This window comes from Herpailurus yagouaroundi, unplaced genomic scaffold, assembly GCF_014898765.1.
Source record: "Herpailurus yagouaroundi ecotype Mexico unplaced genomic scaffold, PumYag 182, whole genome shotgun sequence".
Classification (NCBI taxonomy): Eukaryota; Metazoa; Chordata; class Mammalia; order Carnivora; family Felidae; genus Herpailurus; species Herpailurus yagouaroundi.
The window spans coordinates 47,078,704-47,096,930 of record NW_024412413.1 but is presented as its reverse complement, the minus strand read 5'-3'; the positions used below and the strand labels follow the sequence as shown (position 1 = coordinate 47,096,930).

The 18,227-nt window shown below is 37.7% G+C and overlaps 1 protein-coding gene across 3 annotated transcripts in view; it reads right to left on the bottom strand.

The window, feature by feature from the left end:
• Positions 1-18,227, bottom strand: part of PTPRR (protein tyrosine phosphatase receptor type R) — a 244,827-nt gene that overhangs the window by 120,086 nt on the left and 106,514 nt on the right. The window contains exon 1 of one of the 3 annotated variants that reach the window (XM_040491427.1): positions 13,710-13,870. The exons of 1 other annotated variant lie outside the window; for it this stretch is intronic. Coding sequence is in view for 1 of the 2 variants with exons in the window: in XM_040491426.1 (XP_040347360.1) it covers positions 10,716-10,718 (3 nt within the window). In the remaining variant the exon portion in view is untranslated. Of the gene's footprint in view, positions 1-10,715; positions 10,735-13,709; positions 13,871-18,227 lie in introns of those variants that run through there. One more of the 3 variants, XM_040491426.1, reaches the window with a different exon arrangement.

Genomic DNA, 18,227 nt, shown 5'->3' with positions numbered 1-18,227 from the left:
AACACCATCAGTGATACTTATTTTATGAAATAAAACCCATCAAATGTATATTTGCTATATTATTTTATAATTTATAATTGTTTGCTATATTATTCTCTCTACTTGTCTATAGACCAAAATTTTTTCTGATATAAAACAGCATAATTTAACACAGAAAACTAAGACTTGAGCTCAACCCAGAAGGATGATCAGGATTTGGAAATGTAGTAATGAGGAAAGCATTATAGTTTCATGCATGCTTTATGTTCTATGGAAACATGCCTTATGGAAAATCCAACAGATAAGAAAAACTCAGTCCACCTGGTGGTTCTGAGAAAGAGAGGGCTTCCTTTTGTCCAACAGTTTCCTTTTGGCTCTGCTAGGCTGTGGAAACCACCAACAGATAGGGGACATTGCACTGGAGACTTAACTCCTCTTCCTTTGCAAGGCCAAAGATGGGTTCCTCAGTTCCTGCAAATGCTGATTAGGAACCACTGACTTCTGGCTCACCCCCAGTGTTTGTCAGGTGGGGTGAGCAGGCAGGCACTGCTTCTGATCCCCACGGGCAGGGTTTGGAGCCAGCAGTCTACGCTGGGAACTGAGACTCAAGGGGCTTGCATACACACTTGAGAACTCAATTCCCAGGGTCATGATTAGCTCGAAGCTTGTAACTGTGGAAACAGTATTAAAATCGAAGTTCCCCAGACGAAAATGGTAAATGGAAGTGAAATGGGAAGTCAAGATTAAAAATCACTCAAAATGGCAACTTTCTAAGAAGGCAAAAGCTGTGCATTTGAAACAGGAATTTAGACTACCTAACTAGAGTCAAGAAATTAGTTGAAATAATTAGTTTAAAATTACAATCATCTGGTTCATTGCATCAAAATATTTGAATAATTTGCCTCAGTTCTCTGCTTGCCTGAGAAAAACTGGCATGCATTTCTGACTATCCCCCATAAAATAATGATACTCAAATGAAGTACAAACAAATAAGTATATATTTGAGGGTCTAACATGTGCCAGACATTATGTATGAGTGCAACTGGAGAAAAACAAAGGATTTGAGACAAAATGAGAATTTTATTTCAGAAGAAATCAAAGTGTAAGAATTCCTGTAGTTAGAAGATATATGTTCATTCCTTCCTTCTGGATAGGTGCTAGAGATGCACAGCTTCTTTTCCTCCTATCATGTAAAATCATAACAACTATGATAGAATATAAATTTCCATGGCAACAACAATAGTGTCATAACTTCAAAGTTACCATGCAATAATGCAGGATATATTTTAGTCTGAATTCTAAACCCATTTAGTCATTTGTATTATTTAACATACAAATGATTTAAGTTTTTAATTTCGAGAGATTCAAAGGCTCTTTCCAAATGCAAATACCAAGCCATAAAGCTATTCATAGCAGTAAATAATGCAAATAGAGTTACTATCCAAAAACAATCGAGTATTTTATTGGTATTATAAATACATATACAGAAAAAAAATGGAACATATTAAAAAATTCAAAGATTTCAAACTCCATCTGTATTTAAATGTTTTTGGCCTCTGCCTCGTTAAGAGAGTTCTGAGTCAACACTCTTTATCTGGGGCCTAGGGTCCACCCCAGCTAGCCCACAACCCGGGAAAAAGAGATACTACTTTGTAATAAGACTTTCTTTGATCACTGGATTGTCCACTAAAGTAATTGAAGCCTGTGGCCCTTAGACATAAATTAGTCCAGTGGAATTCATTAAAATGTAGTACTTAATCCTATTCACCAGCATTATATTTAAATTAGAAGTATGTGATTGGCTTTTAGCAATTTATTTTTCAAGAACAGGTGAATAATTTTTGCCTGGGAGGGGGGGCAGTTTTCTAAATGTTAGACCCCTTTTGATGTAATGCAGCCTGGTCTGCCATCTGATCAAACCCAGTAAGAGTCAAGACCACACCCAGTGGCCCTATTAGGAGGAGGAAGGCCAAATGGTCAACTCTCTTCCTAGAGAGATGACTTCAAAGCCCCTCAAAGTCTCCGTTCCCAACAGCCACAAAGGAACCCAGCTTCCTCAGGACCAAGCCTGTCAAGAGGAATCTGCCCTATGTCTTTCTAACTTTGTGTGCCCATTGCTACCTGGGACGTCTAACTCCACATTATTAACAAGGAGCATCCCATTTTGTCCAGAGGTTAGATTGTCAAGTGAATTCCCGGAATAAAAACAAAAGTTTCCCTGTTTATGTCTTTGAACCAAGGAGAAGACCCTGACCTATCAGAAGCATTTTATACAATTGCCACGTCCCTTTTTACAATTCTGTGTTGTCCTCTGCTATTTTTAGACAGTATTTTATTTTATTATTATTTTTAAATGTTTAGTTTTGACAGAGAAGCAAGGGTGCGAGCGGGGGAGGGGCAGAGAGAGAGAGGGGGACATGGATCCGAAGTGGGCTCCATGCTGGCAGCAGAGAGCCCAATGTGGGGCTCAAACTCAAGAACCATGAGATCATGACCTGAGTCAAAGACAGAGGCTTAACTGACAAAGTCTCCCAGATGCCCCAACATTATTTTATTTTTATTTTCATATTTTACATTCCCACCTTTTTCAGAATTTTATAACTGCTTCCTTCTACATGAATGTCCTACTTCTTACACTTCAAACTCAATATCACCAACTGAACTTACTTACCTTTTTTCCTCTCCCCCTCTGTGACCAAATTTACACCTATTTCTGTATCCCATATAATGGGATGAAGTCTCATATTTGGGAGTCAATTGACTTGATTTTTTCCCTCATGCTTCATCCCACCATCTGATTAATTATCAAGTTCTATTTATTCTACCTTTTAAATATCTGTTGAAGGCTGAATCCATTTTCATCTAACATTTCTACCATCTTGGGTCAGACGACTACCACGGCCATCTGGACTGTTTGAATAGAATCTTCATGGGTTGCCAATCTTCTTTGGCTTCTAATTCATTCCCTATATGGACATCATAGTTATCTGTGCAGAATGCTAGCCCAATGGAATCACTACTTAAAATACTTTAAGGAAATCTAACTTTATTTCTTCCTTCTTTAAAAAATTTTTTTTGATGTTCATTTATTTTTGAGAGAGAGAGAGAGAGAGACAGAGAGAAACAGAGAGAGACAGAGCACAAGCAGGGAAGGGACAGAGAGAGAGAGGGAGACACAGAACGTGAAGCAGTCTCCAGGCACTGAGCTGTCGGCACAGCTGACAGTGAGATCATGACCTGAGCGGGAAGTCAGATGCTTAACCAACTAAGCCAAGCAGGTGCCCCAGGAAATCTCATTTTCTAATGAGAGGTTCTAACTCCTTGGTTCACTGCAATCTCCCTGTCCTTCCAGTGTTACCTCCCAGTCCTTCCCATCATGCACTTTACCCTCCAGCTGTATGTAAGGTGTATTAAACAGGCCATACCCTTTTGCATTGTGTCAGTGTATATCTGAATCACTGGCTGGGCTTCCTTCATTCTCCCTGGAGACTCAGCTCAAAGACCATTCTGTCAGCCTTCCACAACCTTGCCTTCCTCCTCCTTTTGTTTGCATCTTTCAGTTCTCCAAGAGTATTCCATGTTGGACTTTAGTTATATTTTGTTTAAATTTTTATAATAAAAACTTCATACTTATTATTAAAAAAATCAAGGTACAGAAAGATACATAGTAAAAAGTGAAAACATGCTTGTCCTTTCAATATCCAGAAATAACACTGCTTCCTGTGTATCATTCAAATATTTTCTATACATATATTATATAAAAATAACATGTATATATTATATATCATGTTTATCACTGTTAAGTACAAATAAACAACACATACCATTCCACAATTTGCTTTTTTCACTTATTAATATATCTGGGATATATTTCTATATTTATAATATATACTGTAATCAAATATCATGTTTAGATTCTTATCTAATAATGTCTTACTTTTAATAGGCTAGTTTATCCCATTCACTTTCATTATTTTAACAGACCTAGATGTGTTGTATTATTTTATGTTATCTTTTTAAATCTGTTTTTATTTTTCCTTAATTTTCTATCTTTTGCATTGTGGTCTGGTTTGTTGTTGTTGTTCTGTATTTTTTTTCTTCCAGTGTCTATATTTATAGTATTAAATAATATATGCCAATATATTTAAACTTTTATTTCTTGATTTATAGACTTTAGAAAGTATTTATTAACTTCCTGCTATGAAAAACAAAGAAAATGTACATCTCTTCCCACCAATTCTCATGATCATCTCCCAGTTTTTATGATTATATTATTATTTTTATATTGTTATGTTTTATATATTTACATTATATTCTGTGTAATAGAGACTACTCATCCAGCCTATTGCCTCCTCCTGGAAACTCAGCCCATTTACAACTAGGTGAAGCCATGTGATAGTTCTCACCAATTATTGTAACTGAAAGTGAGGTGATATTTTCAGTCTGAGGCAGTTAAGAATGAGGGTGCCTTCTCTATCTTTCTCTCTTCTCCCTGTCTACAAGCTGGATGGTTCCAGGGTGACTCTCAGACTGTGAAAATGGTGGAGCCACACAAAGGCAGATACCTGGCACCCGAAAACACTGTATGACACAGAGGCCCTGCCCAACACCCCTGATTAAACAACGACATGAATTAAGCATAAACTTTTATTGTACTAAGTCACTCGGATACTGGGTTGTGTTAGCATTATTTACACTGATGAATATGTTTTGTAATTATAATTTTTTTTTTATTAAAAAAATTTTTTTTTCAACGTTTATTTTATTTTTGGGACAGAGAGAGACAGAGCATGAACGGGGGAGGGGCAGAGAGAGAGGGAAACACAGAATCGGAAACAGGCTCCAGGCTCTGAGCCATCAGCCCAGAGCCTGACGCGGGGCTCGAACTCACGGACCGCGAGATCGTGACCTGGCTGAAGTCGGACGCTTAACCGACTGCGCCACCCAGGCGCCCCTGTAATTATAATTTTTAAAGTTCTATAGTGTTGGTTAAATATTCGAATGGATTCAGTGGTCATGATCAGCCTTTTTAAATAGGAGTGCCACTATTCCTGAGTTCTTTAGTTTGCTATATCTCTTATTTAACCGGATTTCATTATCAAATAGCTTCTTTCAAGCAGGGTTCATGAGTGCTATATTTCCTGAGGCATCATATGTTTGAGAATGTATGTGGTGTTTGTAACAGTGACAAGTTGGCTGGATATTAAATTCTTGTTTCAAGCTTTATTTTTATTTTTTGCCTTTGAACTCTGCCATTATTCCAACACCTTCTGGTATTGAAAGTTGCCATGAAAAATACCTTGGCTTGAGGCTAGCCTGTCTTGTAGATAACCTGCTCTACTGTTTCCATCTGAAATCTCACAGGGGTCGTCATCTTTCAAGTTAAAAATTTCCATCAGGGTATTTCCTTGGGTTGATAGTTCCTGCAGCCAGCCATGCCCTTGAAGTCTACAGATTCCAGATTCTTTATTTCAGAAATATTTTCTCCTATTATACATTTGAATGATTTTTCTTTGACATAATTTTTTAGTTCATCCTCAAGGACACAAATTGTGCAATTATATAAATTTTTTTGTCTTTCTAACTACTTTATTTTGTGTACTTATTTTCTCTTACCACTTGTATGTCTTTATTCAATTGAAATTTTCTCAGGCATATGCTTTCAGCAGAATCTGTTCTATCCTTTTTGTTTCTAATGTGGTTTTGATTTCTGTAATATGTGTTTCATTGTTATCTTCTTGTATCTTCTGAGTTCCGCTGGCTTGCTCTTTGTGATGCCCTAGACAAGATATGTTCTCTCTTCACAGTTTTAGACAAGAAGTGACAGAAAACTTTTGTTTATAGTTTCTCTGCTTTTTGTATCTATTTTTAAGTCTATTTTTTTTCCTGAGTTCAGCTTCTGTTTCTCTCTTAAAATGCTCCTGGCTTTCTATCACTTTTAGGGTTAAATTCAATTAGGGCTTCCAAGGCCTTACTGGCTCCTGTTTCTTCTGAGCCTCATATCCTTCCCTCAAGCCATTTCTCAGACAAGCCTCCCTCATTTTTACCTCATGGCATTGGCATCTTCTTGCCCCCTGAAGAGTTGTTCAGTATCACTGTATGGTGGCCCTCTCCAGTCAGGCAGCTTTCAGTTTAAATGCCGCTTTCCTCAGAGAGACCTTCCCTGGCCACCACCTATCACATTACTGTGTTGTCTTCTCCTCACGGTGTTTATCACTATCTGACAGTTTCTTGTTTCTTTTATTTCTTCCCTTACTAAAATGTGAGCCCCACTGGTGTGGGACCTTGTCAGTCTGGCTCTGTGCTATATCCCTAGGACCTGGAACAGTACCTGGCACATAGTCAGTATTAAAAAAAAAAAATCTTTGTGGAATGCAAGAATACATGAATCATCATAATCAACATAGTGTTGTTACTAATTGGAAGAATCTGGATTCCATGGTAGGCGTAGAAAGGTTACAAAACCGGGGTACTACTTTTGAGGCGTTATATCTGGTTAAGTAGTTCATCTGAAATGCCTAATCATTCAAAAACACACAGAATTGATTTAACACAACTTATATTTGATTTGTAATTAATATGTCTCTGTTTGACTTTTCCACCATTCAGAAAAAATAAGTTCATTTCATCTTATCAACTTTCTTTATTTTTTAAAGAATTTTTTAAAAAAATGTTTGTTTTTGAGAGAGAGAGAGAGAGAGAGAGAGGGAGTGAGCAGGGGAGGGGCAGAGAGAGAGCGGAGGACAGAGGATCTGAAGGGGGCTCCGCATTGTCAGCAGAGAACATGATGCAGGGCTCAAACTTACCCACTGTGAGATCACCTACTGAGCTGACATTGGACACTTAATCGACTGAGGCACCCAGACACCCCTCATCTTAAAACTTTCTAAAGCTTGCTTCTCATAGGCAAAGTCAATGTAATTTTTCCTGAGTTGTGTGCCATATTGGTTGTAAATGGAATTCAAAAATCAGTGTTAGTGTCTATCTCTTGTGGCTAATTTGAGGGTTTTAAAGTTTATCTTTCTAATGATAAGAATTAAATATAGTCATGATAGCAGGTTTAGACAACACAAGAATTAGTAAAAGAAGTAAATATTATTCTTAACACTTTATCCCATTACCCTTAAATGAAAATCGTGGTGTTTTTAGTGTTAGCTTTTTTCTGATACATAGGCAGGCAATACAATATAATGTAATATACATGTGTATATACTAGATATACCCAGATGTATCATACAAATATTTATCCATTTTAATGTGATGCTGTAACTGTCATCTTTCTATAGCTTTCTTCCTTCCATGATGTTAGGAGGAAACACTTATTCCCCAACGCTGATGTTTTATTCTGTGTGGTTGCAGTCCAGATACAGTAATATTCCTTAATTCTTCTCCTCCTTGGTCTCCCCAGCAGAGGGGAAATGACTTGCATAATTGGTACATTTGGAATGAGATACTGGGGCATGTGGGCTCTGTGCTTTCCTTTTGCGGTCTGCTTGCCTGTAAAGAGCATATCATCTGGTCTTCTCTTAGTAAGTGGTAAAGTAAGTTGTAAAAGCTCTGTCCCTTTAGGGGAAACCACAGTTGGCCGATATTGCTGTGACTAGTTAGTAAATTTGCCCACGATGGAGAGGCAGTCATAGAAGTATATTGTTATCATGCTCCTAAGTCATATCTCCAGCAGATCTATCAAGAATAAAGCTACATTTTATCTCCACAGGCTGCTTCCTCTATCTTAGGTGGGAAGGAGAAGGATGCTATTTCTAGGCCTCCTCTAACACCAACACTAGCACTACAAGGTCAGACATTACCCACCCCCAGTATCTAGAAAAAGGCAAAAAGGCTCTAAAAGTTTTCTTGTTCGTTGGTGTTGATTTCAGCATGGATATCTCCAGAGAGAGAAAGATCAGAGGAAAATCAGGAATATGGTATTATGGAAGTCAGGAGAAGAGTTCCTAAAAGAGGTTTGCCAACACTACCAGATGCGGCTGGAGATTAAGAAAAATGTGGACCAATAAATGGCTGTTGGATTTGTTGATGAAGCATAACTGGTGGATTTCAGGTAGGGTTCTCAAAATGTGGCCCGGTGCACTGGGAGGCCAAATGAGTCTTCGTTGGAACCCATTTAAAAGTATAGGGTCACTGTGTAGAAATATGGGTGCATGATGTACAATTCTATAGATTTTTATTTATCCCTAAGGGTCATTTAATGAGTTATTAAGGGTTAATAAAAGTTGATAACTCATAAGCTAAAATCAGCATGTTATTGGTGTATATTGAGATTTTAGGGGGTTAAGGAGTGAGAATACAATGAAGAAACCAGCAGAACACCAGGACCAGTTTATGTTGAGAACAAAAGGAGAAAGATGGAATGGTAAATAGAAAAATCTTTTGCTCCATGTAGTTAAGACCTTTATGGTCTTATGGACCATATGGACCATATGGACCTTTATGCCATAACAATAACATGTCAGATGACTTAATCTTGCTTCTTAAGATCCTGCACTGTGATGAGCTACCCCTTTTACACATGAAATGAGGATACTAGAGTGTAGGTCAGAGTAATGTTCTGAGACATGTGGAAGACAATTGCGATGTCAGTTTCGTGAGTTTCTCACATCCTTGCTCTGTTGTAGTTACAGGCAGCCAAAATCAATTGATGAGCTAATCGGTTAAAAGATTCATGAAGGAGCTGAATGAGTACTGGTAGTGACTGAGAAAAGGTCTCTATGTTTCTTGTTTAGAAAGGTAAGACCTTGTGGGAAAGGGAAATACTTAGGAGGTTCTTGAATTATGAGCTCACACATTTAAAAGTTTTGGCCTACTCTGTTTTCTAGTTACTAGGAAGACTGAACACAACCTCAAATGATTGTGTTTGTGTGTTTCGAAGTTTCAGGTAGGTGAGTAAATACCAAATAAAAAAAACCTTGCCATGCTAAAATATAATAGGTCAGAGCATGGTTAGGGAATAGACAGACTTGGATTTAATCCTGGGCATTGGTCAAATTATTACTTCTCTCTGAGTTTCAGTTTCATCATCTGCCAAATGGGGACAATACCTGTGCCCCTTCATGGGGCTTTTGAGGATCACATTAGTTATTAGATAAAAACCAGCTAAAACTGACAGATAAAAGGTACTCCATAAACTAGGCTTAAAGATACGAATTTACTAGGGGCTCCTGGGTGGCTCAGTCAGTTGCTTGTCTGACTCCGGCTTAGGTCATGATCTCCTGGTTTGTGGGTTCCAGCCTTGCGTCAGGCTCTGTGCTGGCAGCTCAGAGCCTGGAGCCTGCTTCAGATTCTGGGTGTGTGTCTCTCTCTCTGTCCCTCCCTCGCTCATGCTCTGTCTCTCAAAAACAAACAAACAAACAAACAGATATGAATTTACTATATATCAATGTTAAGAACCATTAACTAAATGACCTGCTTCTATGGATATTCAGGGCAAGGGGAAATTGAGGAGCAACTTTGTTGATTAAATGAAGGCTCTTTATTTATTTCCTGGAACAGTAATAACATCAACACATGAAGAAGTGGCCTGATTGGATTTCCAGTGTTTGCAGTGTTTGCATTTACTGATTGTTTCAGTTATCTTGGAGCTGTAGCCAAAGTCAGTCAGGAAATTTAGGTCAGAGGAAAAAGCAGTGGTCAAAACAGTTTGATTTTTCTCAAGTGACATAATGTTTGGAGAGAATATGTATTGGAGGTTTAAAGTTAAAATGGCACATTTTAAGATGGATTTTTTGATTTCAGAATCTCTGCTTCCACTTCCTCCCTACTTCACCCTTGCAAACCATGGTTATGTGAACAGTCAACCCAAATCCCAAACCATACAGAAGGCTCTTTATAGATATTGCATTAAATTAAATTATATATTTATAGATATAGAATTTATATTCATCATCCTTTTCTTTTTTCTCTCTACTAAAAATTAAATAATAATATTAAACAATCAAATTAAGTGATTTGGATTAGAAGCCTTTGTCCTACTCATTTAAAAAGCTTTTTATAACCTAGTTTTTTCTTCATTTCATTAATCTCTCTACTCTATTTTAATATTACCTCTTAATTAGTGTTCCCTTTCACATCCCCTAGTAACATTCTTATAAAAAAACCTCTCTTTTGCCTTTGAAGACCTCTAAAATTTAGCAATTAAGTAGAAACTTTTATATACTGTTCTGAAAATTTTAGATTCTATATGATTTGGAGTAAACCCCCATCCTTACAGTAACATATTCTTAAAATCATGAACTGGTACAAGTCTTGACTTTCCCATGTACAAATTCACTGGAGGAGATAAAGCTTCCATATGTTATAAAATAACACTATACTTTTATGATACTGCCATTCCCATACCTTGTGAAATTGTGTCTATTTATAACTTATAAAAATATTTTTATAAAAGTTACAAACATCTGTGGATGAAATAGAAGGAAATAGAGGCTTAATACAAAGTTCTTTAGAGACAGGAGAAAAATCATGATTTAACCACAAATAGATATTACCCTGGGTACAGTAAACAAACATAATAGCAAGTTACTTGCTTTCAACAGAGTTTTCAAGTCTCATTATTATATGTCCAAGCCGACAGAAATTTCCCCATTCATCTCCCCGGATTATGTTTTCTATCTTGTACTGAATGTTACTTCTCCATTATTCTTATTCCTGTGTTCTCTTTCATTCCCCCCCACCCCGCCCCCACATTACTTCCACCCCAGTCCTCCCCCCACTTCCTTCACCATTTCTCATGCTGGAGGCAGAACACAGCAGCCAAAAGCTGGAGTTGAAAATGGTTGGAATCGGGGCTAGGCAGAAACCCTGTTTGGACAAAAGCCCAATAATCAGGCAAATGTTGCCTGGAAAACCAGGTCAGACAAATTCAGGTTTCTACACCCAGCCCCGTCAAGATGACAAAAGTGTAATCATCACAGCCATGACCGCGACACTCATGCAGCTTTTGTGAAAGGACAGAGGAGACATCGGACCACTGTTTCCATTAAGAACTGAGACCAGGGGCGCCTGGGTGGCTCGGTCGGTTAAGCGTCCGACTTCGGCTCAGGTCATGATCTCACGGTCCGTGGGTTCGAGCCCCGCGTCGGGCTCTGTGCTGACAGCTCAGAGCCTGGAGCCTGTTTCAGATTCTGTGTCTCCCTCTCTCTGTGACCCTCCCCCCTTCATGCTCTGTCTCTCTCTGTCTCAAAAATGAATAAACGTTAAAAAAAAAATAAAAAAAAAAAAAAAGAAAGAAAGAACTGAGACCAAACTAACTTCTAAGTGGCAGTTAGGGATGCTTGGAAATACATATCCAAGGGCAAAGTAATAATCCTTCAACTCTCCAAGCTGTTGTTTGCTAGTCAGAAACTGATATTTTCCAAAACCATCAAATATATAAATGTTACTTTAAAATTAGCAATCCTCACAGGCCACTGGGTGCTTTACTCCCAATGTGGGTAAAATAGAGAGGTGGGTCCTTTTGATTTATATGTGCTTATATTCAATCAACAGAAATCTATTCTTTCGGGACTGTCAATTTTCCTAGGCAAACGCTTGAGCTGTGAACCATCAGGGAGACCACACGGACTGTGAAGAGTCAGTCTGATCGCAAGGGTGGTTTGGAGGCTAACGTCCATGGAAGGATGTTATAAATTTTCTTTTATTTCCATTCCCTCCACGAAGTAGTTTATGTTCTACGTCAATGACTGTAATAGGATTCTGTTTTTTGCTCTTCTGGTGAACTACATAATTCTCCAAGAAACATGCTAAAGTGAAATGAGGTTTATTGGCATGTGTTTTTGAGATGCAAATAAGAACTCTACAATCTAGTGTCCTTTCAACTTTTATTCTCAGTAATCTTGATATTTCTGTCACAGTGGGAATTAACAAATTTTCTGCATAAGTAAAAATGAATAAAGACAGAACATGGGATAAGATTTAGTCAATGTTCTTATGTGTTTTTTCATCTGCAGAATGAGATGGCAAAATAATAGTAAGTGTATAATTTTCCACAATGTGTTATTTTAGTTATTAACACCTTGAGAACCATCTCATTTCTAGAAAAGAAAGACTCTAAGTGATGTAGTCTGCAGCATAACTGTAATGCATAGCATGACCCAGCCAATTTCATGTTATCTCTTCCAGTATTTTCTGTAATACTCTTGTCTTTTTTCTTTTAACATGATTGGGGCCACGGTACTTATTAGGATTGTTATATCTGGTCTAATTATTAAATTGTTAAATACAAGTGCATGGATTGATAAGAAAAACAATGGAGGCTATATTTAACTTATTTCTCCTGTTACAGGTAAATTTAGAAATGTCTAATTTCATACAACACAGCCCAGCATCAATCGTCATCAGAGTAATTCACCCTAGCAATTAAAAAAATAAATTTAAGATTGTGGAAACTGTCAGGGAAGATGCTTTGGTATATAAAACTAAGAAGTCACATCTTCTTTAAGACTTTAAATTCTATCAAATGACAGACTGTAAACACATTAGCCTTCCTCACATTAAAAAGTATCCATGCACTAGACATTAAAAGAAAATCACTAACAACTTTTATGTCTTTTTAGTCTAAAATCTTGCTTCTAAACCCAAAATCCTGTTTTGAAATTAATGTCAAGCAATCATTTGGGATCATTATCTGCTCAAGTTTCACACAGGAGACATACTAAAAAAAAAAAAAAAAAAGAAAGAAGAAAGAAAGAAAATCTGACAACTCTATATTTCATGGCAAATAGAGATTGACTTGAATCAAATGATATATTTGGGCCATCTTGATGACTGTTTTCTGCAATATTGAATCAGACAGGAAGTTACACCAATTTTATTATTAAGATGAGTTGAAACTCCAGATGCAGTATTTTTTGACATGGTTATTCATCATCACAGACCACAGATAAAATCAGAATTATCCATAACTTTGTACCAACACCAGAACCACTATATTATTTTTAAACACTCAAACTAAATTCTAAACTCAATACATATTTTTTGAAATAAACTTAAGTGAACTAAATATTTTGCGAGGTTTTTCACCTGAGGATAATAGCACTGTGCAGATTAACTAATGAATTCATACATAATTTTTAATGAGAGCCATAATTCTTATGAGGGCAGACAGTTCTTGGTTTACTGGTGGAAAACAACAAAGCTGAGGTCCCTGGTTGGGAATTAGACCAGGGATGTCTCATGTCACTAACTTTCATTCCTTGGTCCCCCACATCCGATTACAATGGAAGATCTGACTAGTCTTTTAGTGAAGTCAGCTTGCAAAGGCAGGGCCCCCAAGATGCAGTTATGACAAAAAACATCTAGATTTAGTGACAGTCCATTTAATGTTTCCCTTTCTAGATTGTAAATGCAAGCTAAGTCATCTTTTCCGCAATGTCAGTGTGGGAACTACATAAGAAAATATCCGCTCCACTCAGTATCTTTTACGTATTTTTCAGTTCTGTCCAAGTGGATGTATTTGTAACTCCATTCTCTTTAGGATGGATGCACATTTTACGAGAAACTTCTTATGATTGCGGTAGGATCTTTATTTAGAGATGCTGAATAATTGCATGGCATTTTATTTCAATTTCCAACTTTGAGGCTAAAGATATTTCCCTAGAATCACAAAGATTCTCTGCTGACTCACTCATATACAGCCACCCAAACAGATACAGACATAAATCTCAGTATTTACCCTCCTAACCTCGCACTGTTAATGTCACGAAAGATTCTCTTACCTGTTTGGAAATTGACTGGATGTTGTGATGAGTTTGATTTCCATTTGTGCTCTTTGTGTTATTTCCTCATCATAGCAAGCTGGACTAATCATAAAGCTTTCTAAGCTTGTGTGCTGAGATGAAGCCTCATTTAGTCACCTGGAGGTAACTGCCTGGTACTATTTCTAGAGACAGTGCTGATCCCAGGCCTGCTGTAGCAGCCCGTGCACTCCCAAGAGATACCCCAGGTGCTTGCTGTTTCGACAGTTTACTAGAATTGAAATTCACAGGGATTTTTTTAATGGTAATTAACAAAACTATAAGATGAGAAATTTGTGGACTATAGACAAGGTGTATTGCATGAAGGATTTTCTTTTCTTTCTGTCTTTAAAAAACGATATGTTCACAAGGTATTTTCACGAAAAATTTTTTCTAGAAGTTCCACTATTTCCTCTAAAATATACTTACTCGGTGCTAGGGAATTTACAGATATTTCAACTCTCATCACAACTTAGAAAGCAGGGATTATTATTAGTCTTTTTACCAATGGGGAATTTAAAGTGATTTAAGCAAAGCCCACCTAATGAATCTGGTATTCAAATACAGGTTGGTTTGATTCCATAATTGGCGATTTTTTTTCCACTTCACCATATGCACATCATTATGATTTAACACAGAGGGATTTCAGATAAATGATTGTTGTAATTATTATTAGTAATGAAATATTTGGTCTGAAAAACAGAAGGAAATAAAGATAATTAAGACATGATCTCTGTCTTTAAGGAACTATCAGTCTGTTAGAATAAGGGCAATTGAGACACTATAGGGATTCCAGGAATTATGGGCTCAAGATATATGGCATAACTAGCAAGGTTGCAAAAAAATCATTTATACATTACTGGTGGCACGGTAAATTGATTTTTTAAAGAAATAGGGCACTGTGAAGAGTCTTAAAAATGTTCATGATCTTTGATCCACTAATCCCTCACATGCATATTTATCTTAAGGAAGTGATTTCAATGAATAAAAATAAATGGACACAAAGATTTTCTTTGCAGCATTATAGAAAAAAATCAGAAGCAACTTAAATGAACATCATTGCAAAAAGGGTAAGTTCATTATGGTGCATCAGTGGGAGGTTAATTGTGTAATTGTCTCTCCCTTTCCTGTATCATTAGTTGACCTTCTCTACTGGGCCTTTCTTTCTTTCTTTCTTTCTTTCTTTCTTTCTTTCTTTCTTTCTTTCTTTCTTTCTTTCTTCTTCTTTTTTTTGATGTTTATTTTTAAGAGAGAGTGCATGCATGTGTGCAGGGGAAGGGCAGAGAGAGTGGGAGACAGAGGATCCCAAGCTGGCTCTGCGCTGACAGAAAAGATCCCCATGCTGGCTCAAACCCACGAACCATGAATATCATGACCTGAACCGAAGCCAGAAGGTTCACCGATTGAGCCTTCCAGGTATCCCACTGCTGGGTCTTTCCAATCTGCTTACAAATGTGCTGTAATATTTCTAATGTTAAAACAAAAGCCAAACAAACCAAAAGATCTCCTTGTTGGCCTTCATCCCTTTTCCTTACCCTCCTTTCAAACAAAGGTCTCACGAATTGTCTGTATTTGTTGTTTCCAATTCCTCAATTTGACCTGCCATTCTCCCTGTATCAGGTTATACTAAACCATCATGGCTACATCCAGTGGCCAAGGCTCAGTCTTCATGTTGCTCGATCTGCCAGGAGCCTTTGACGTAGAGGATCCCTTCTATGATATGTTTTTCTCACCAGGCTTCCAGGAGACCACACCTTGGTTTTGTTTCTCATTCACCAGTCACTTCTTTTCAAATCTTCCTGACCTTTCTACGTTGAATGGTCATGCGCCCAATTCTTCATTTCTTACTTTTTTTTTCCCCTAAATTACAGTCTCAAATTAACCAGGACTTCATTCTCAGAACTCAACACTTGTATATCCATTGGATACTTGACATATCCACCTGGATGACGGTAACATAAGCTCTGACAGTTATTGTTTTTTTTCTTTTTTGCAATGCAGGTGCCTGACTTAAGCTGTGATTGCTGATGCATCCACATCAAAGAGGCATCCAGTTCAAAACAGGCATCCACTTGGAAGATGGCAAACTCCAATTAACACATCTGCTAGCCACACAACCAGATAAAGAGCTAGGCTGCTTACCCCTACCAAAACTCCCTTGTTTTAGAGATCTTGGTTGATTTCAACAACTGATCATTTGGGCCACTTGCTTTTCTCTTCCCATCCATATGTTTTAAATTTATCAATAAAGAGTGAGCCATGAAACCCTCAACCCCCACAAAAGCAGAACCCTGGGTGCATGCTTGTATTCTCTCTCTACCCGTGATCTTGTTGTGTGGCTCCAGGTGTGTTGTGCAATTGCCAGATCCTGTAAGTAATAAACCTTTATTTTTTCAAACTTTCCTGATGGTTATCACTGAAGAGCATCTTGCAATCATAATAAGAATTGCAAGGGCCAGTTCAACCACAACCTTGGTTATTGATAGACTAAGACCAGCACAAACAATGACTAACTTGATCTTGTCTACATTGAACTCTTGATTCCTATCTTACCAACCTCCACCCCAAATCTGTTCTTCCTTTAATTTCCTTCCTCTCCATAATTGGCAACTTCAACCTTCTGTGTGCTCAGGTTAGAAACCAGGCATCATTTTTGCCTCCTTTCTCCCAGGACTCACAGCATCTGGCAAATCTAATCAGTTCTACCTTTGAACAATATTCAGTAGACCACTTCTCACCACCTCTGCCATTACCACCCTAACTCCCATCATCTATCACTTTGGCTACAATAGCCTTCTAACTGGTCGCTGCCTCTACTCTACCCACTGTAGTTTATTTTCTGAACAAAGCCAGAGTAATTTTTTTTAAGTTTATTTATGTATTGAGAAGGGGGAAGAAGACACACACACACACACACACACACACACACACACACACACAGAAAGCGAGTGAGGGAGGGGCAGAGAGAGAGGAAGAGAGAGAATCTCACACAGGCTCCATGCTCAGCTTAACGCAGGGCTTGGTCTAACAGTGCATGAGATCATTACCTGAGCCAAAGTCAAGAGTCAGGCACTAAACCAACTGAGCCACGCAGGTGCTTGTTTAAGCCATAAATTAGATTGTATCACTACTTTCCTAGAAACCCTCCAGAGGCCCCACTTGTTCCCAACAGCATCCTCTCTTCCTCTGTCCATCCCTTCACCCCTGTCCCAGCCTGCATCTTCCACCAATCTTCCCCGCATTTTACCCCTTCTGTTCTGGTCCTCTTGCTGCTCTTCAAACACAGCAAGCTCTCTCTGACCTCAGGGCCTTTGTATGTACTGCCTCACTGTTAGGAATACTCTTCCTGAGATATATGCAGGGCTCATACCCTCATTTCATGGAGGTCTCTACTCAAACAATACCTTTTCAGAGATGCCTTCCCTAATCAGACTATTTTCAAATATCACTTTGCCTATCTGTCACTGTCTGCCTCCTTACCTTGCTTTATTTATTTATCCTACTTCAGCACTTTCCATCATTGATTTATAATATTCTCTCTGTATTAGAAAGCATTATTTAAGATAGGGATATTGGCAATTTTGCTTACTGTTGATTCACAGAAACTAGACAATGTCTGTCTGGCTTACATTAGAAGCTCAATAATATCTTTTGAATGAATAAATGAATTAAACACGTACATAATCTAATATTCAGTGAAATAAGCATAATGCAAAGTTGTATACTTCCATACATAATACAAAGTATGTATACTTTATAACTATATAAATGTGTTAAAATCTGTAAAGGGATACAAACACATTAAAATAATTCTGAGTAATGGTTTTTGAATACAATGTTACATTGTTAGATTAATTTCCAAGAGTTTTAAAATGTAAAATCACCATATATATCTGGGAAATGATATCAGTTGGCAGTTACGGAGAATGCAGTTGCTTATTTTGAGAAATGACTAGCTTCAACCACAGATCTCAGGGGAAAGTAGCCACAGTAATTTCAGAGTTGATAGCACTCACATACACTTGAACATTATCTCCTGTTCAGGATAGCACACCAGTTAAGTGCAACAATTTGGAGTCAGATGGTCTGGGTATGAAGCCTAGTTATTTCACTTAATAGCTATATGACTTTGGGCTCGTTACTTAACCACTATCAAGGTCAGTATTATTTTCAGACTTTTTTTTTAGATTCTCAGCAAAATTGAGTGATAGGTATAGAGGTTTCCCATATACCTCCTGCTCCCACACATGCAGTCTACCCCATTATCAACATCCTTCACCAGAGTGGAATACTTGTTACAATTAATGAAATTATGACACACATTATAGTCACCTAAAGTTCATAGTTAACATTCGTGCTCACTTTTGGTGTTGTACATTCTATAGGTTTGGGCAAATGTATGATGATATATATCCACCATTATAGTATCATAGGGTATCTTCCCTGCTCTAAAAATCCTCTGTGCTCCATCTATTCACCCCTTCCTTTTCCTGAACCCCT